This window comes from Perca flavescens, chromosome 6, assembly GCF_004354835.1.
Source record: "Perca flavescens isolate YP-PL-M2 chromosome 6, PFLA_1.0, whole genome shotgun sequence".
Taxonomy (NCBI): Eukaryota; Metazoa; Chordata; class Actinopteri; order Perciformes; family Percidae; genus Perca; species Perca flavescens.
This window is the reverse complement of record NC_041336.1, coordinates 13,174,281-13,196,023: the sequence shown is the minus strand read 5'-3', so window position 1 is coordinate 13,196,023 and position 21,743 is coordinate 13,174,281. Positions and strand designations below refer to the sequence as shown.

General features: G+C 41.3%; 1 protein-coding gene across 1 annotated transcript; it reads left to right on the top strand.

The window, feature by feature from the left end:
* The first annotated feature begins 744 nt into the window (after positions 1–744).
* Positions 745–21,473, top strand: ago1 (argonaute RISC component 1). Its single transcript, XM_028580295.1, has 19 exons — positions 745–1,209; positions 4,898–5,084; positions 8,270–8,390; positions 8,944–9,125; positions 9,768–9,904; positions 10,243–10,377; positions 11,120–11,207; positions 12,626–12,773; positions 12,946–13,065; positions 13,203–13,325; positions 13,611–13,744; positions 14,064–14,248; positions 14,395–14,554; positions 14,993–15,083; positions 17,336–17,530; positions 17,706–17,840; positions 17,948–18,049; positions 18,211–18,410; positions 18,826–21,473. Exons 1-19 carry the CDS (start codon positions 1,185–1,187, stop codon positions 18,932–18,934), a joined length of 2,577 nt encoding a protein of 858 aa, XP_028436096.1. The 5' UTR covers positions 745–1,184; the 3' UTR covers positions 18,935–21,473.
* Positions 21,474–21,743: the final 270 nt, after the last annotated feature.

The window sequence follows — 21,743 nt, the reverse complement described above, 5'->3', positions numbered from 1 at the left end:
AACAGAATATGCTGTTTACATGACCTGAATCAAATTCAGAATATTATCATAGGCCTATTCAGAATAATAGTGGAATATTAGTTAGTGTGCATGTAAACGTACTAAATTGAAGAGAGGAGTTACGCTTCAGGGTAATGTCCCAACACTTACACCATATAGATGAAGAAAAGATGTGACCAAGTATATAGAACTTTGGGGAACTCCATGAGATGAAGGATGAGTTGCCAATAGACACAGTGAAGGATCTGTTGGATAAATATCAATAGCAATTATATCTGCACAGGTAACAAAACACACAAAACAATACATTAAAGGATTAAAAACAATATTACACTGCTAAAATATGCGTAAAACAACGCAAAGTAGAGTTCTTCAATGACAAAATTCAAGTAGCTAAGTTAGGTCATTCAAATAAGCTTTGAGCCTATGTTCAAACTTTAAGAGAAGATAATTCTAACACAAATTACTGAGCTGCAATACATTAAGGTTTTAAAATGTCCTGAATTATTTCACAATTTAATGTTTTTTTATGTTTTTGTGGTTATTTTTTATGATTACTAATTTCACAATGTCTTATTTCTTTATTTTAAAAAGACACCGGGTCTTGTTGTATACAGTCTATGGTCTTAAGTGACACTTGCCTATATTTGCATATCTGCAGTGTAGTTCCGCCTTCAACCTCTGGGGTGTGACAGCAAGTTCATCAACAGTTCCTTTGCACTTTCTAATGGCAAAGAAGAAGTTTCAGATTTTTGGGGGGTGAGGAGGGGCTGGCCCTTTTTTGTTCCGCTGGAGAATCCTGCTTAAACGGCGAGTAGGGGCACAACAGACCGACGAGCAATCACAGCGCCGCGGACAATCGGCCAAATAACGGCGCCGGGAGGGAGCGCAGCGCAGAGGAACAGTGGTCAGAAATAAGATAGTATCGCCCTCCAGCTCTAACGTTCCTACCTCCAGGGTCAACGGGCAGACAAGCATCAGCTATCGCCGTTAGCCTCAACTCCTCTGCGGGTCTGGGGGGTTCTGGCAGGGGCAGGGGGCGGGGGTACACCGAGCAAGGAGAAGACTAACACGCCGAGAGGAGGGGGCTGGAAGTCTGAGACGCTTCCAGCCTGAAGGGGCCGGCGGTTTGGCCACAGCACCCCGGACAAGCTAGCTTGTACCCGCGCGGCTAAGTGAATGGGATGGAGCCGGGACCGTCTGGCGCTGGTAGGTTTATTTTTTTTTTCACTTGACTGGTTTCACATGTTATCAATTCGGATACCTGCGTTATTCTGCAGCTGGGGGAAAAAAAGGGCCACTGTAGCCTAGCCTTAGCGTCACGGGGATGTAGAAGGAGGCTTGGTGACAACCCAGTCTGTTGCATCGCAACGTGTACAGAAGAGAGAGAGAGTGGGAGATGGAGGGGGCTCTCTTGCAGTCTGCATGCCCACCACTTTGTAGAGAACGTTATTATTTATCCAGATTTATAGCTATAGACAAGCCTGTGGGAGTGCTGACAATATCCTAAACCATGCGCGAGGGCAGGGGGGGTCGTGGGAATCTGGATGAGGAGGGACGAGGTGAATCCCGCCTTGCAGCAGCAGCAGCTGGCTGCACACCCCACACATCAGACCAGCCTCTCTTTTCACTGACAGGTTATCACTGTTCAGGTTGTCTAAAGTGTTTAACACCTAGGCTTACATTACATGCGCACATTAGGGACACAGGCCTAACATCTGCAGAGACAGATTATTTATTTATGTTGAACCAAAACGAATCCTCAATAGTTATATCTGTGCATCTGCTGTTAAGAGTTGACAGGACCTGTTTTTAGACTTGGAAAGACTGAGAAGCATTATGCATTGCATTTGTATGTGGGGTTTCGCTCTGCGTGCTTCAGATTTACAGCTAGTGCTGATCAGTGCCAGTGATAATCTTTATTTAGCAGTTTTCTTGGATGACACTGAGGTGCGGAGGCGGCTAATTAAAACACAAACTAGGTAGAGTTTGACGTTATGCCAAGGTCTAAAGTCCACCTATTGAACCCTGGCATTTACAAATCAGCCTTGAATCTGTCTTGTACTTTTGCAAGGCAGGATTTATATATTGAATGCTGTTTGTTTTAAAGAGGTGGTGTTGTGACCTCATAGACCCTGTTAACTATTTCTGAACCCTCTTTGGATATATTCAGGCTGCTCTTTATTTGTACAAATTTAGGCCTGAGATTGAAATTACATTGTCAGTCCAGACACTGAACCTTGAAATCAGTTGAATAGGCTTGTTTTTATTTTTTAGGTTGGGGGAAGGGTCCTTGGGGCCCCCTCATCTCAAAGTCTGCTTTTGTGTTTTGAAGTGTGATTATTATTCAATGTGTTATTTTCCAAGATTGAGCTGATTGCCATGTTTAGCTCATGGTCAACAGCCAATTATCCAGAGAGCCAAAACAATGCATATTTGTCTGTTCCTTCTCATTCATTTACTTGGCCTGTTGTGATCTTCTGATGAGGGAAGGGGTCTCCCAGTACAAATCCACTACTGTTCTCTATTTTAAGATTTTAAAGCCTAATTTCATTGTGATGGATTCTTTCAATTTCAACGTACTTGCATTTATGTCCGGTAGCACTCATCCTTTATCATTAGCTACACTCGAGAACTGCTATTACTGCCGTCTAGTAGGATGCCTAAAAAAGGGCTTAAAGTTGGTTGTACTGCAGATCTCACCAAAGGATCATGAAATGGGCAAATTTGATTTGAAATTTAATAATGAGCAAAAATATAGTGCGCAAAAAAATGTACGTGTTCCCTCAGATATGACTTTAAAGTAGTAAAATCCCATGTGACATAGGCTTATTGCTTGTTACGTCATAGTAAAGACAGTAATTTGTGAGTGTCCTCATGTTATGATGCAGCTCCAAAGCTCTGCTTTAAGTCTGGCTGCTCGGAAAAGACTGCTATTGTCTTGGGATATGTGAAAGCGCTGGCTCCGCTTCTCACCATCTGCCTTCACTGGCACAAGGGTAAAGTGTGTGTGTGTGTGTCATTGTGTGAGTGTGCAACAATCACAACTCACTTTAGACACGTATTCACACACATGCATGTATTTTTGCACATATAGTATGTGTGGTCAACACACGTCTATGTTTATGGTGTTGTAGTGAAGTGTGATTCTACACATAGACACACGCAGCACACACTAAGCACAGAGCATCTTTCTGTGTTTTATGGCTCATGCTACTCTTCATGTCAGTTTGGCATTTTCTGAAGGCTTAGTGAACATATGATTGAGTGGTATGTTTGACCCAAGGATTTCCATAGCAGCTATTTAAAGGGGGGCCTTTCCAGTTTGCGATAAACAGGCGCCTTGGCCCGATGTGGGAACATGCTCAGTGCAAGACCAAAAAGGCCAAGGTCTCTTCAGCATGACCACAGCAGCACCCTGCCTCCTCCTATCTCTTCCAACAGCCACACAGACACACACACACACACACACACACACACACACACACACACACACACACACACACACACATAGGGGGCCCCCTCCACATTCCCAGCCTCACCATGGAGACACCACGGCAACACAGCATTGTCATGGATATCAGGGGACCTGTGTGTGTGTGTGTGTGTGTGTGTGTGTGTGTATATATGAGGGTGTGTGTTCGCCGAAGCAAGGGCGCTCCTCTGTCGTACACCCGTGTGTTTGTGTGTGTGAGATGGAGGAGCAGGGCAGCTGGGGTCTTTGTTGTGGTGAAGGAGGGCTGTTCTCTGGGGACCCAGAGGTTAAAGCACTGGGCCCCTCTCAGGCAGGAGTCACAGCTAGCCTCACATCTATAGCACCCAGTCTAGGAACCCCTCTGTATTAGACCTCCTGACCAGCTCAGACTTGTTTTTAAGACATGATGCTAGTACGGACACCTATAGTCATTAATCAGTGTATGCTTCGTGGACTACTTGTTACTACTTCTGCCAGAGAAATACTGCCTAGACTAAACCTAGATTATACAGTATACATTTTCAGAAATGAGACTTATTTTGAGTGTGCAAAATATGTTTAGGGCAACTGATGATTATTTTCATTATCAATATAATCTATAAATTATTTTCTCAATTAACTGATGAATCAGTTGGTCAATATAAAATGTCAAGTTAATAGTGGAACATTTCATCATGCGCTCCCAGAGCCCTCTGTGAAATCTTCAAAATGATTTTGTCTGTCGATTATCATCATATTTGGAAGTCCGTAAGCAGGGATGTAATCAGAAGCACAACCAAACTGAAGCTCATGTGATAAATCATCTTCAAAAATCACACTTTGCTACATAAATAAAGTTCTTTTTCTAACGTATTCCTTTTCTTTCCTCGCCATCATTTCTATTTCTACCATCCTCCCCGTTCTCTCCCTTTCCATCCTCATTTTACCTTATCTGGTTGTTTCTCCTCCTCTTCCTTATGCTTTGTCAATATCCTCCTCCCTCATCCTTTATCTTTCCACTTATATAACATACCTTTCACTCTCCCTGGCCCCAAATGCACATTTTGCTGCTTAACTGTTCCATTCTAATCATTGCTCTGTTTTCCTATCTTCCCTCTTCCTGTCTTCCTGTTCCTGCCACTCACTCTGGTGTCCCCTATCATGTCCTCTTGGCCCCTGCCCATGCTTCCTTCCCGGCTTATGCCACATTTCTTGCCCTCTGCTGCTCACAACCACTTCCTTTGCCACCTCCTCACTTGACCGTTCCTTATCCCATGCATGCCTGCTTTGCCTATGTCCTTCCTCTGCTTTGCCTTGCTCATTTTCTGCTCTCACTGTTGCTTTGTGCACATCCACCTTCCCCATTCCTACCCTCTTTGCTCTGAACCTCCTCCTTTCTGTCACCTGCCCTTGTCGATGGCTCCCTATCCCTTGTCTGTCCAGTGCCCATGGGGGCCTTCCCCCCACCTCTGCAGCAGGTGTTCCATGCCCCCCGCCGGCCAGGCATGGGTACCGTGGGCAAGCCCATCAAGCTGCTGGCCAACTACTTTGAGGTCGAGATCCCAAAGATGGACGTCTTTCACTATGAGGTGGACATTAAGCCAGACAAGTGCCCACGGAGAGTCAACAGGTAATGGGACATGTGAAGACTGTGGTTACACCTTCATTTCTGATGTACCCCATGAATCTGAAAGATCAGTACTTGGCAGTTGTCAAGTGTCATAAGCAGTTATAAACTTGTGGCAGAAAGGCATGGATTTTGAGAAGTCAACAAGCAGCTGAAATGTCTCCAGTGTTGAACTGTTTGAAATTGGATAATGAAAGCCCAACAGTCACTTGTAATCACTTTTCAGGAGGCAGCAACAACAGCTACTGTCAACATGAACAATGCAACTGGGATTTAAATGTAATTCTTCAAATGTTTATTTATTTTTTTACATACATGTTGATTACCATGTTTTTGTGTGGGGAAAATAATAAAAATATATCTGTGGTAGCTAAAGCAGAGCTCTTCAACTCTCAAGTATGCCTTACATGTATTGGTCTTACTAGCTTTAAAGTGGGTTATGTTTGCACCATGCAGCTCTGTTATGTAGGAAAACAAATATTTGATTGAAATGTGGTATAAGTAGATATGTAGTCATGAATTACTCAAATTTGGGTCAAAAAGGCTGTACCTTGTGATCTGCTTTAGATATTTTAGGCAATGAAACGCATTTTTCAAACTTTAGATTACATTTTATCCTTTGCTTTATACTGAAGACAAAGCCTCTGTGAAAATCATACCCAGTGTGAGTCCTTGAAGAGCAAAAAGCAGTGGCAAAAATGAAATACTTAAGTACCGATGGGTTTTAGATTATATTAAGCAGTAGGAGGCCTTCTCCTCCTGCAGTCGCTTTGCCCGAGTCACCGGACTGGACAGATGGTGGAGTCAAAAGTGAATTTAACTTAACTGACCCTTTTACCTTGGCTGGTGTTCATGCTTCAGTTTGCTTGAAGAAGCCCTTGTGTTGTGTGGCTGTGTCAAAATCTAGATAAAGTCACTGAAGGGTTCTATGATATTATTAAGTAGAATAAACATACTGTGAGTGGCTTTCCAATCAACATTGTAATAAGATGCATGAGCAAAAAAGGCATCTTACAAAAAATGATAATGGAGCAGGTTTATTAAAAGGTATTTTGTTCATTGTGAAGAGACAGCCTTCCTTTAGCTTCCCTTTAACTATTTAGGCTAGTGCAGATTACTATGTAACTTGCTACATACTTGCAAGCTATTTTTTTTTTTTTTTTTTTCATGAAACTATTAATCCCTAGACAGTTTTTACAGGCCCCATCCATTTTTATGTTCCAGCTGTAAGAAATTAAAAACATAAAAGAGCTGCTGTGGTTATGATTTGTCGTATTTATTACTTTAATCCAAGCAACAAACAGAACATAAACATGTATTCCAAAATTCAGGGGGGGAATATGCTGTCTGTCTGCATGACTGCAGACTTTTGTCATGGCTCTCCAGAGAGCCAGTTCCTTTAAAAAAAAAAAAACTGTCTTGTCTGCCTTTGAGGTGAAATGGCAACATGCCACACAATACAGATGTTTCGTCATGTAGAGCCAGACCGATAAAGGATTTTTAAGGCCGATATTGATACAAATATTTCGTGATTTAAAAATCTGATATATTATATCCGATATATATTATATATATATATAAATCCAGAAACGCATAACAAAACATAAACAGATTTCCCTAACATTAGTTATTTGTAGTTATTTATGAGTCCTCACTAAAATAATGATAATGCAGTTATAAAAATGCAGTTATAAAAATAAACTTGTTTGTTTTATTTTCACAACAGAACAGAGGAACATCAAAATATATTAAAGTTCTGATAAATAAAATTTATTAAAATTCCAAACTTAAGATATGAAATTTAAAACACAAGTGTTACCAACAGGGACGTTGTAGAGTGCCGGACAAACTATGCAACGCCAACACTCATAACACGGTTGAAGGGTGTTTTGTCAGTTTTTAAAATTTTTTTAAATATTCATTTATCGGTCATTATAAATGCCAATACCGATAGTTTGGAAAATGCCTAATATCTGCATATTTCGGTCGGGCTCTATCGTCATGCCATGTTTGATACAGTAGATTTTACCCTTCTATGAAGGCATGAATGCCATTTCCCCCTTTTACAATACTTTCCTCTGCTTTGGACGAAGATTGTTGTTGTCACGCTATGAGGTGGCTGTCAACAAGATACAACTGTTGTCCTTCTTTGTGTGGAAACGTGTCAGGTATCAGGGACAGTAGAAGCAGGAATATTTTTTATATATATATATATGTATATGTATATGTATGTGTATGTATGTATGTATGTATGCTAACCTTTTGTCAGTGTCTAGGCACGAGCCCAATCCATGAACTCTCAAGTTTACTGTCCAGTGTGGCTGACTACTAGCCTTGGCCCTTTAGAGAATAATCAATAATCATGTAATAAGATCCAGTGTAAAAAGGTTAGAATAGAGTCTTTCAATCGAGTGCCATATGTTATTACACAAACATGGGGAAGCCTTTATTGTTGACAACTTTACTTAGACTTTTGCATGTTTAAAGACCAATTCATTACTTTTCTCAAATCCTGAAAGGAAGAACTTGACATTATTCTTTTTATTCTGTCTATTAAAACAGCCCTGACTTAATTAATACTAGTGGCCTCATACAGTATAGCATTCTTTTTTTGATTTGAACAACTTTTATTCAAATCCTTGAAGATTTTAGCAGAAAGACAAGAGTGTGCACATTAAGGGGTTTTGTTCAAACAAACAATTGAACAAATCGGTAACTTGTAATTGAATAGTTTTTTGCTCAGAAAACCTGAAATTCTTGAAGAAGAGTTCTTGAAAGTTGCATGTGTTTACCACCTTCTCTAACATTCAGCGAGGTTCTCTTTTGGGTTTAGGGCTCGAGACAAAGGTTCTAAGAAGGCATGCAAAGGTCGAGCCCTTTTTGACCTTTTCTTTTCAGAACAACTTCTCATCCCCCACACTTATGAAGGCCAAGGCACCGAACATTGAAAGGTGGCCCCCCGCCCACTCCCTCGCTCTTTTTGTCCTTGCCTCTCCCCCTGTGACCATGACATATTGCACCCAACAGCTGCATCCTGCTTGATCAATTTTCTATCATCTTGAGAACTTCTTACCCCCCCATCACAATAGAGCATCCTGATGAGGCGATAGGTTTAATTGGGCAGAGCAGGGTCTCTTTTGCCTTTCTGTTGCATATTAATCCCATACTGTGTGTGTCGCTTCCTACAGGGAGGTGGTGGAATACATGGTGCAACACTTCAAGCCCCAGCTCTTTGGCGACAGGAAGCCAGTGTATGACGGAAAGAAGAACATCTACACGGTGCTAGCACTTCCTATTGGGAGTGAGAAGGTAGATGTTTGCAGTGGTTGTGCCTTACACTGTTACAACTAACCAACTGACAAATTTCTCCTCAGGGATCAATAAAGTCAATCTTCTGACCTGTCCGAACAGGAGTTACACTATTTCTCCAGGGGAAGAAGTGTGAAGAAAAGAAAGAAAGAAAGTGTTATTTATCTCCTACAGAACACATATGTCTCTCCCAGTATTCACAACAACCACAAACACCTACTGTTTTGTGGAACGATGTTACTGTCTGGATGGAGACGTCTAGTTTTAATGTGTTGAGTACAAAGGATTCTGCTTTCTGTTATTTTTGATCTTGAAGGAATATCGCTAGCTTATTCGCTTTCTTGCAGAGCGTTAGATTAGAAGATCAATAGCCTTCTCGTATCTATCCCTGTAAATATACACCACAGGGTTTCCGGTATACTGCACAGCCAGATAATTGGCTTTACTTGCTAATAGTCCACCTTCGTTCAATTTCGGTTATTCTCTTTCTCCTGCAGCCTTGTTCTTTACCTCTACCCTCTGTGTCTGTCCTTTCTGTCCTCTATTTCTCCAGGTGGATTTTGAGGTAACCATTCCAGGCGAGGGCAAAGACCGAATCTTCAAGGTGTCCATCCGTTGGCTGGCCAAAGTGTCATGGCGCCTGCTGCAGGAGACTCTGGTCAGCGGTCGGCTGCAGGTCCCCCTCGACTCGGTTCAAGCCCTTGACGTGGCCATGCGCCACCTGGCCTCTATGAGGTACACCACAGGAACCCTTTCTCTCTGAAGTTACACCAGTACAGACACAAACACACATACCTACACATACTGCCACACCCCTACCTCTGTAAAGTTCTACTTTAGTGAGATAATCAGTTCTTAAAAATATTTATAAAATAAAGAGTTCTTTGCATGTACATCTTAAAAGCAGATTGGATAGTCAGGTTGCCAAGTTATAAGAGTGCAGCTTAGCCAGGTTGACGGGGTTGTTCCCTTCACATACATCAGACCGTCATAGCTCCAGGGGTCGGAGTGACTAAACAATAGCTGTTAGCGGAGACCTGTGTGAAAGTGTCCACTGAACAATGCTGTGCAGGGGAATAACGATAACTGGCTTTTAGTACTTGACCTAAAAATGGTCAAAAAGGAGTTGTCAGTTCAGTGTTAATGCTGTTACCTAATTCTATTTCAATAGAAGTAATTCTGTTCCTCATAACTCCCATTGTGGTGTTTTTCTTTGCCGTTTTTTGTTTTTGTTTTGTTCTAACGGTTTCAAGAGTTGACTTCTTCTGAAACCTCTGACATGAGACGACAACTTCACTGGATATGAAGTCACGCTGAGGTCATGCTTTGTATCAAGTCTTTTTTCGCACATTCATCTTTTCCATCTTTTCCGATTAGGTACACTCCAGTGGGCCGTTCATTTTTCTCCCCACCTGAAGGATACTACCACCCACTGGGTGGGGGGAGGGAAGTCTGGTTTGGCTTCCACCAGTCTGTGCGCCCCGCCATGTGGAAGATGATGCTTAACATTGATGGTGAGTCACTGAAGTGACTTGAGTGTGTGTAGTCAGTCAGTGATCTCATTGTCTTTTACTGACATTGCATGACTGGGCAGAAACGGGGGGTCAGAAATGGAGAACATTTACTCAGAGACCAAAGAGGATTTGAAACCACTAATTATATGATTTTATAATTACGATATGATATCATAAATACAAGCTTCTATTGGCTGCTTGTAACATAAATGGTTGCTCTGATAAATGCCTTAAATGGCGATGTAAAGGCTAATAAAAGTTGTGGGCATCCATGGACCCTGTGTTAAGTTGCTCTTCTCTGACCTGTATGGACTTATTGTTGCTCTGTCTCCCTCTAGTGTCCGCCACAGCCTTCTACAAAGCCCAGCCTGTAATTGAGTTCATGTGTGAAGTTTTGGACATTCGCAATATCGACGAGCAGCCCAAGACTCTCACTGACTCGCAAAGGGTCCGCTTCACCAAGGAGATTAAAGGTGGGCTACTAGTATGAAAGGGCCTTCCAAACACTCCACGAGAAGCCCTGAACAGGAAAATAAATGTACACCTTCATGCCCCTGTCTAAAGATTATTTGCTCACACCTGGCAAACTCTTTTTAGACCTCATACACAAGTTACTGACATAATGTTATCAGCAACATTTCCCTTTTAGCGTTGATTGTGGTTAGGGGTGTGACGATACATCGATCTGGATCGATATATCGATTCACTCATCAACGATCTATTATTATCGATACAAAGTCAAAACATCGATACGTATCGTCATCTTTTAGATGCGCCTTTATTTTGAAATTCCCACTTTTATAATTATTCTTTTAGTTAAAAAAGAGTAGTTTGTTTTTAATTAAAAGTCTGGAAAAGCTTGGTAATGAAATTGACGCATCATATTTTAGTTGCTTTTTGTAAATACATATAACATACATGTAACTGATTGTGTTAAATTGGCTTATGTATCAACTCACATTGCTCGCAGGCCCCTGATTTGAATCGAAGTTGTGTCGTGGCAGACTTTGTGATATCAGTAAATATTGTATCATTGTCCAAAGAATCAATCTAATATTTGTATCATGATAAAATGTGTGAATTTTACACCCCTAATTGTATTATATTATTTCACAAGAAGCTCTTCTGATTACTGTACTCATAATTATAATGTCTGCCTTTCTGTGTCTGTTTGTGTTCATTCTTGTTAACGCCACTTCTTGTTGGCATTACCAGGCCTGAAGGTGGAGGTGACCCACTGTGGCCAAATGAAGAGGAAGTATCGTGTATGCAACGTCACCCGGCGACCTGCCAGCCACCAGACGTAAGTATGCAGACAGTATTGAATTACATTATCAAATACACCCATTTATTATCTGTATACATTATTAAGATATCCCAAAATTGCCTCCTATGGAGTTGAATAATCTGCTTAGATGTGAATAACTAGTTTGGCATAGAGATCATCCTGTAGCTTGTTTTGCCTGTCTCCACAGTTGACACTCTGCTGAGTGTTTTTATGGGTATTTATTTTTGTCTCTCTTGTTTACTCATTGTCACTCACTGGCCCTCTCAACCACTTCTCCCTCTGTCTCTCCTTATCTGACTCTTTTTTTTGGCTCTTTCTTTGCACCTGGAACTCTCCTAGAGGAGCTATATTAATCTCTAGCTCCTGCCAACACTGGCAAAGTTTCTGATTTCCTCAAAAAGGTTCTCAATCTCTGGGGAAGTTTGTGCAGTGGAAACCCCCTATTTTGAAATATTAGCAAAGGTTCCTCTTATATAAACTATATAAAAAAAGTATTTATCCCAAATTTTTAAAGTGCCCTATTATGAAAAAAATCACTTTTTGTGGGATTTGGGGTGTTATTTTGTGTCTATGGTGCTTCCACACGCATACAAACTTTTGAAAAAAAAAAAAAAAAAAACTGTTCAAAATCTGCAGGGTTTTCTACGTCACTAGCCGAAACGAGGGGGCTAAACCATGCTAGCGGTTAGCCCCCTCGTTCTCAATGGCAAAACACCGCTACAACACACACAAGTTAACCATAATCTACAAAAGAACTACTTACATGTCCCTCTTCTGCAGGTATTCCACGCAAAGTTGGAAGTGCGCCCTCATTTAGAATAAGTCTCCCGGCTAATCCTGCCTTGTACTGACTGCAGTTAGAGAAACAGCTAGTTGCAAATTGTGAGCCTTACCTAGCTACTGCGCATGTGCGACTGCCAACAAAGATGTTACAGCAGTGCGATGTCTCACTCTGTAGCTAAAACAGAGGCTTGAACACAGGGTGAAAAGAGGAGCTGCAGCAATGTGCAGTACAACAATGTTTTTTGAAAATTAAACCATGTAAACCTATTCTGGTACAACCTCAAAATACAATTATGAACCTGAAAATGAGCATAATATGGCCACTTTAAGTTGTTTGACAGATTGAGACAGAAGGAGAAAGTAAGAATTGCTGCATCAACCTGTTTAAGTCTATTGGTCAAACTGAGTTAGCAACTTTAATACGTTAGCATTTTAACATCAACCTGGGTGAATCAGCAAATCAGCTGCTGGCCAGTGGTGCATTGCGATGACAGAGTGACATTTGTCGGTACAAGGTCACTGATACGCCACACACTCGTGATCATGCTGGGTTATATCCACTCAAAAATATTGTGCAAATCATTACAGCAAAGACAGCTTCTTCATCTTAGTACCAGCTCCTACAGTAATTCATGTTTCTTTTCCACCAGGTTTCCCCTCCAGCTCGAAAGTGGGCAGACAGTAGAATGTACAGTGGCCCAGTACTTCAAGCAGAAGTACAACCTGCAGCTAAAATACCCCCACCTACCTTGCCTACAAGTGGGGCAAGAGCAGAAGCACACCTACCTGCCTCTGGAGGTGAGGAAGGGTTTGATATCTTATCATTTCAAGATTTAACCAATAAAGAGTGTTCATATGTAATAACACCATGTGCACTGACTTACACACACTATTTTGAGATACATCCAAGATTAGTACACGTGGGTAACCAATGTTTACCCCCTAATGACTCTGGATTTATTTGTCGCAGGTGTGTAACATTGTAGCAGGTCAACGATGCATCAAGAAGCTGACAGATAATCAGACCTCCACTATGATCAAAGCCACAGCTCGCTCCGCACCCGACAGACAAGAGGAGATCAGCAGGCTGGTGAGTTGTAGAGACAACTAGTGGGTGGAGGCCACACAGCTGACGTAACGAGTATATATATGAATGTCTGACTCAGTAATTTATAGTGTAAGACACAGAGACCGTGAGATATGATGGATATCCTTTACTCTTTACAGATGAAGAATGCTAACTTCAACCTAGACCCGTACATCCAGGAGTTTGGGATCAAGGTGAAAGATGACATGGCTGAGGTGACGGGCAGGGTGCTTCCACCCCCTATCCTGCAGTATGGAGGACGGGTAATACATGGTTCATTTATTATTTAAAAGCAAATTTTTTGAGTTTTGATGGGAGAGTCTGAATGGACACTCCAAACTAAAATCCTTCAGTTACACACACACACACACACACACACACACACACACACACACACACACACACACACACACACACACACACACACACACACACACACACACACACACACACACACACACACACACACACACACAGTAGTGTACATCATTTTGCGGTAGATGTGACCTGATTTAAACCTTCTCCCCTCTTGTCCTATTTTTCAACAGAATCGTGCCATAGCAACACCCAACCAGGGAGTGTGGGACATGAGGGGGAAGCAGTTTTATAACGGCATCGAGATCAAAGTGTGGGCGATTGCTTGCTTTGCCCCCCAGAAACAGTGCAGAGAAGAGGTGCTCAAGTAAGTACGAATGAGTGGTAACAGTGGAAATACAATTTTTTGGGAGGAATGAAATCATTTCCCCCATAACACTCTTTGGCTATTTTGCATTTAATAGCGGTAAGTCACTAGACCCATCTGGATTAAGCTGCTGGCGAGAGGAAAATAATTTGCATCCGCAACGCCATATTCAGCCTACATTTGGCATCTCAAACACCCGTGATTCATTTCTTTATAATCTAATCACTAATATGTCCTGATGAGCAGGGATACATTGCCTTAGCAATACACATGCCTTAGCTTGCTGAATTTTGTCTCAACTAATCTGGTTTCCTTTCAGGAACTTCACAGACCAGCTGCGTAAAATCTCTAAGGATGCTGGGATGCCCATCCAGGGCCAGCCATGTTTCTGTAAATACGCCCAGGGAGCGGACAGCGTGGAGCCCATGTTCAGACACCTGAAGAACACCTACTCGGGACTGCAGCTCATCATCGTCATTCTGCCGGGAAAAACCCCTGTCTACGGTAGGCTATTTTTTCCTTTTCTTCTTAGATATACACTCGGTTTGGCATCATCAAGAGACGTCAAGACAGATGCAAGACAAAATGATACCTCAGTCCTTTATCATCATGGTGTTCTTCATGTCCCATTTCTAAACTGTCCCCTCTAGCCGAGGTAAAGCGCGTGGGAGACACCCTCTTGGGCATGGCCACGCAGTGTGTCCAGGTGAAGAACGTGGTGAAGACGTCACCTCAGACCCTCTCCAACCTCTGCCTCAAGATCAATGTGAAGCTGGGAGGCATCAACAACATCCTGGTGCCTCACCAACGGTGAGCTTTTGTTTGGGCTGCTTTTGAATTAGGTTTTACATTCACGGCAGGAGGACAGCACTAAGAATTTTAATAGTACTTCTGACACACACACACACACACACACACACACACACACACACACACACACAGGTGTTTGACCCTGTGTAACCCGTTCATGTAAGACTACTGTCACAGGTCGATGCTGTCTATATAAGACATTGGATTGCATATTTCCATATAGGTCACTGTTAAACCATAGAATTAAAATGATCTTAAAAAAAGTTAATTTTTTAATTTATTTATTCTTTGAATTTTCTATTTATTAAATTTTTTACATTTAGGGATCTATCGGCTTTCAGTCAATTAGAAGTAGCTAATATAACTCTTTAAAAGCAACCCCACATTGCCTTTATGAGCAAGTTTAATTTGCATGTCCTCGTCCATTTGCACTCTCAGGTCAGCAGTGTTTCAGCAGCCGGTTATCTTCCTGGGAGCAGACGTCACGCACCCCCCTGCTGGAGATGGCAAGAAGCCCTCCATTACTGCTGTAAGTCTCAGAAATAACGCCTTTTATTAACCAACACTAGGTGAACTTGAACACAATCTTAGGAAAAGGAAAGGAAATGGGCAACTATTGCATGTCACACAAAGTAAGGCCACTTGTCAAGTGGGGGAAAAATATTGACTTTCTAGTTTAAGAAAAGTATTTTTCTTTCAATACCGTTGGGGGGGTTATTTGAGTATTGTAAGAGCCATGAAAAGGGGAACAGCAGTCTGAGCCACTTGTTGTAAATTCCAAAGTCAAAGTAGCCCTGTGTCAGCTCCGACATACAGATGGCGTAAAGTGGATCAAAACTATATCTGGTGAATAGTTTTCTTTTAAGAACAAAGGGCGGTGGCCAACAATCTCTTTTTCAATTCTTTTTTTTTTTTAAAGCCATAAAACATTATCCAAAAATGTATACTGTAGTTGTATCAAGTGAAAAAAAAAAAATCAAAATAATTGTTAATAATTGCCACAATGTAGTGTGGCGTCTCTGCTGGCAATCCAGATGCTGTGTTGGCAGGGCCCCTCCCTTTTTATAGGCAAATCAAAAAAGCAACAAGGTCATGTAAATAATGCAGATGATGTCAAGATGTCATAGAAAAGCAAACTCATGGTCATGGTTGCTTGGCGACAGTGGCACTGAGTGACCATGGTGCACGGCAGTGCTGGTTAAAGAATAAACCCAAAGCCATAAATAGTATGTTTGAGGCAGAAGAGCTTTACCACCTTTTTTAATCTTTAACACAGACAAAAAGTTAATCAAAACACTGTAGAACAAATGTCATTACATTCAGCTCATATGGGAGTGTTTATTATTAATTTGACTGTTATGGTAGCAGAATGCACAATAGAAATGGGGAAATGATATTATGTTTTTTGACTGATAGACAAGATCAATTTAGTACCTTGAGCCCCGGTAGTTTTGGCATTTTCATCAAAACACATCATTAGTTACCGCCCTAATTTACAGCTTTAATAAGTACTGTGTACTCTCAGTCAGTTCATAACACTTAACAAGCAATTTAGCCTGAAGGACCGTAGAAGTGCTTGGTTTTGTTTCTTTTCCGATGCATTTGTTCCTCTATCAATATCTCTGCTGAATCAACATGGGAGGGCAAAGAAGTGATAGTTTCCCCCCCCCCCCACTTTCATCTATATATTTATGGCTATTTAAGACCACTCTTTTTTTTTTAAGACCCCTCATATTAATTATATATTTATGTTTTTATTTTTTGATGCCTATATGTTTTTAGCTTTTTGTCTTTAGGTTGTTCTGTTGTAATTGTTGGAGCTTGTATTGCAAGACAAGTCTGTCTGTCTGTCTGTCTGGTCTATTTATCAAGTCTGTCTGTCTATCTATCTATCTATCTATCTATCTATCTATCTATCTATCTATCTATCTATCTATCTATCTATCTATCTATCTATCTATCTATCTATCTATCTATCTATCTATCTATCTATCTATCTATCTATCTATCTATCTATCTATCTATCTATCTATCTATCTATCTATCTATCTATCTATCTATCTATCTATCTATCTATCTATCTATCTATCTATCTATCTAGTTAGTCTATCAATTAATTACTGGCAAATGCCCTGCTTTGAAAGTCCATCTCATGAGAAACCGCAGTCTGCAGTCAATCTGACATTTCGTTTAGACTCGGATAGACAATAAATGAGGCTGAACGAAGAAAAGGAAAGTAGTAAGAGAGGAGTTAGTGAAGGATTAAGGGAAACAAATGGCTCATCACTGACTCACGTTCAAAAAGGAAATTACATCAATACTCGTCCGCCCTTGACCTCAGCTCAGCTGTGGTTGGCTGTGTTGTTGCCTAGGAAATGATTACAAACGCGTGAGAGGATTGGAGAGGAGAGTGGACCTGTCTTGTTCCTTCTGAAATTAGACAACCGGTGAAAAAGTATGATTTTTAGACCGTGCAGTACAATAATTTGAGGGAAGAAAAATAAAAGGTTGATGTTGATCCTCCCACACTTTGCAGTGGTGGCCTCTAGGGGATGTTAATGTACAAACATACACCTTAGGGACTAATGACTGATAACAGTGGATTAGGATCTGGTCCACTAACAAGATGTTCTTTGTTTGTCCATCATATATTTGATGGATGACTTAATGCAAAGCACCTTATAATACCTAATGCACTTTTTGCTCATGTGTTACCAGCGGGAATCAAATCACCACCGCTGAAAGTGCCATGTTAAACTCTGTCACTCCCCTCTCTTCCAGGTGGTAGGCAGTATGGATGCTCATCCCAGCCGATACTGTGCCACAGTGCGAGTCCAGAGACCCAGGCAGGAAATCATTGAAGATTTGTCTTACATGGTGCGTGAACTGTTAATTCAGTTCTACAAGTCGACCCGGTTCAAGCCCACCAGGATCATTTTCTATAGAGATGGAGTTCCTGAGGGACAGTTGCCCCAGGTAATATGACGACATGGTAGTTGAAACTGATGTGAGTCATTTGATGGATTATCTGGATTTTCCCAAATATGTAAAAATGTCTTGTTTCTTAACTTGATGTTGGCAAAGTGAATTTTTGCATGTTTCTGTAAAATTGATTTATATCAGTGAGCTAATAAACAATTGTCTCGTGAAGATTCTCCACTACGAGCTCCTGGCCATCAGAGATGCGTGCATCAAGTTGGAGAAAGACTATCAGCCAGGCATCACCTACATTGTGGTGCAGAAACGCCACCACACACGCCTCTTCTGTGCCGACAAGTCTGAAAGGGTGTGCCTTCTATTTTCCAACACATTTTAAAATGTGTTTTCATTTTTTTCATAGTCCCTTGTTTTCATATGTTTAAAAATTATCTTTTTTGTTGTTGTTGTTGATAGATTGGGAAGAGTGGGAATATTCCTGCAGGGACTACGGTGGACACCAGCATCACTCATCCCTTTGAGTTTGACTTCTACCTGTGTAGCCATGCGGGCATACAGGTAATAATAACAGAAACTGTATGTTTTAGTGCTCTGACTAAATTATAATGAGAGTGAATGCCTTTGACCCTAAAACCCTACATATTGCATTTGGTTGTTTTACCATTTTATTTAGCGTATTATGTTTCATCTAATTTTTTTTGCCTTCTCTCTGTCTCCAGGGTACCAGCCGGCCGTCTCATTACTACGTCTTGTGGGACGACAATCGTTTCACGGCTGATGAGTTGCAGATTCTAACTTACCAGTTGTGCCACACGTACGTGCGCTGTACCCGCTCAGTCTCCATCCCTGCGCCAGCCTACTATGCTCGTCTTGTGGCCTTCCGCGCCCGCTACCATCTGGTGGACAAAGAGCATGACAGGTTAGTGTGGCTATGGAAGATGTAACACAGGATTTCTCAAATGCTGATTGGGTGGCAGTTTTTGTTTACCAAAATTCTCAGGACCCACAGCAATTGGAATTATTATTATAAGTAGAATTAGGGAGGAATCGGTTCTGGGTAATTTTGAAATGTTCTGTAGGCCTTCTTCTCTAATCTGTCTTTAGAAGCAGTTAAATATTTAAAATATATTTACTTTACCACAAATATATCAAACATAAAGTATATCAGTCTTAATACAACTGTGTCCTGCAACACTGTCTACATATAAACTGAGCCCACATTGGGTTTGGACCCCAAGTTTGAGAGTGCTATTTGGTGACTGTATTCCGATAATCACATATGAAGTGTCGTTGATCTTTGTTCTGCAACTTGTCTCCCTGTCATCTCTCTGCAGTGGCGAGGGCAGCCACGTGTCTGGTCAGAGTAACGGTCGGGACCCCCAGGCGCTGGCTAAAGCTGTTCAGATTCACCACGACACCCTGAGGACCATGTACTTCGCCTGAGCTGCACCAACCATCACCACCATCGACCCTTCCCACCTCATTTCTACCTGAGTGGGCGCACGGCCCACCACCACCTCATCCCCATCCCTTATTCCCAATGACTACCCACCACACACACTCCACAGACTTGGCAGTTATTCACCCAAATCCAAGAAAAAAAAAAAAAGCCCTTCACCTGTAAATCACAGGCAGACTATACAGCCTCATGCACTCAAATGGTTATGAATATTATTATTTTTATTGTCATTTTGTTGTTTTTACTTTACCGGGACTATTGATCTTTTTATGTAGAATTTTTAAACGTGGGTATTATTATGTACTTGTATTGTACGCTACCTTCACACTCCTGTGTATGTAAGTATGCAATGCGGATGGGAGGGAAATAGGCGATGAAAAGATCACAAAAAACTTTCTTAACTGCCATCACGATGCTGCCTCTTTACCCATCCGAATGCCGGATGCCAGTGTTCCAAGCCCCTTAGTATGGGGATCCTCCAGAGGGGTGGTACTGGGCACGCACACTTACATGTATCATTTTATCGTTGTCATGAACTACATTCATGTTTTTAATGTTTTTGAATAATGTTATTTTTTTAAACTGCCTTGTGGAGTCCGAGGTATGGTACATTAGCACTTAGTGTTAGCATGTAGGTGCCACCTGTCCTGCAAAAGACTTTGTTAGTACATGTGAGGCTAGCCCTCTGGTCTTTATATAAGCAGAGACAGAAAGAGCAGGTGTAGCATATCGTAGATACAGGAGAGAAGTCCTGCCGCACTCTCTGTGCTGATTGGTCAGTCCCTTAGAGATTTAGCCCATAGAGGCAAGCTTAGCATAACAATAGAGGGACCTTTTTTTTTTCAGTGTATCAAATATACTTGCACCCCATGCACCTAAACCAGCATTATTAACCAGCCAAAAGTGATGCCAACCAATGGAAAAGGGGCACCTAAACAGGAAGATAATCTTTCGTTTCTGTATGCATTGCTCTTTTAGGATTTACGAGGCACTTTTTTTATTTTATTTTTTTTTTTACTTCTTGATATATTTTACTTCAAAATGGTGAGACTTGTCTGTCCTGAGGCTTGACACAGACTAGTTTGAAGTTTTCACACCCACACCTGCAGAGCTTTCAGGACAAATAGGTAACTAAGGCAATAGGCAAGGTCAACACTCCTCTGTAGATTTGAATGCAGGCAAATATAAAGCCTGTGATCACTTAAGTGCTGCAAAGCTGAAATCACATTCAGCAATTGACCTTGCTCCGATCATTCTGCACCTTCCAACATGTATCAGTAGAGGTGACGCCACACGGTGCACTCTAAACTACAAACCCGCACACTTCTTTGCATACCTGTACACACCTATCTCCATTTTTACACAAAGCTCTTCCCTCTGCAGGCATTTACAACTCATAGCCTGAATAGCAGAAGCACACACATATCTTCCTTCCGTCTCTTTCTTAGCATGTAGAGACCCACTCCTTCAAATGCACTTGTCCCCTTATTTCCCTCCAAGTCAAACTATCACTCATAACCCTTTCCATCATCACCTTTTATCCTTGCTGTCTATTCTCACTTTAACATCACACACCTGCAGCATCCCCTGCACCAATCCCGTATCTTGTGTTAGCCAATCCCTATTGGTGCTTGGTGTGCATGGGCGGCACAGATAAGGGATTGCTACATTGGACAGGGTGGGCCACTATTACTATTACTTAATATGCCCTGCATTTACATCTAGTCACTTTCTGGATTTGTGAAAAAAATGCATGTAATTATTTTTTATGACTGGATATTCTGAGCCACCTTATTTTGGTTTCCTTAGAGGTAGGAGCCTTGTGCTCGCCACTGCCTGTTATGGTTATAAAGACCTTCCTTTTGTCATTATTATGAATATTGTGACTAGTGTCAGAGTGTATCCTCAAGAGGGCACTGTGGAGACGGTCTCAAAATTCCACCTCAGTTGCCCTTTAAGCGCCTCAAATCTTGTCTGATGGTCAGAGCCCCTTTGAGCGGAAAGGGATCAGAAGATCAGATGTGTTTGATTTTGAAATCATGTTTATTAACTTGCATAATCAAAATGCCTTTGTACGCCGTTTTACTGATCCTTCTTTGTGTCCAAGGTGATTTGTATATATAAATATATAATAATAACCTGTTATGTATCTTGGCTCACCAGTTGCCAGGCCTTTCACAGTTGGGGCCAGTGTTTTACCCCTCATTATTTGCTAAAAAAAAGAAAAGAAAAGAAAAATCAGACTGGGGGCTTTTTCCAGTACCACTGAAACCAGATGCAGTTCTTCACTCACTGAAGCCACAAAGCACCTTGCAAAGGGGGGAGACGAAATGGCAGTCACCCTGGAAATGCATCATATGGACACCGGAGAGTCCACTCCTCTTCACACAGCCTCACTGTCTGACTAAGCAATATTGAAGCCACTGATCAAGAACAGTCCTTATCATAGCACTTCCCAATAGATTTGAATGAAAAGACATGGAAGCATATTATTTTGGCTCTGTATGTTATAGTATGGAAACTCTGTTGGGGTGGGTTATTTTTTAAAGAAAATAAAATTGTTTTTTATTAATCCTGTTGTTTTTAAGTTACATATAACTAATACTGTATTGTTTGCTTGGATTTTAAGCATAAATATATCGATGGGATATTAGTTTAATCTACACTCAAGTTTGATCAAGTCTCAATAGAAAATAAAATGGAACTTACACATTTAACATGACAGCAGAGGAGACTTGCAGTATTAAAACAAATGTAGCTAGTAATTCGTAGAGTCTGACGTAGCTATTAAAA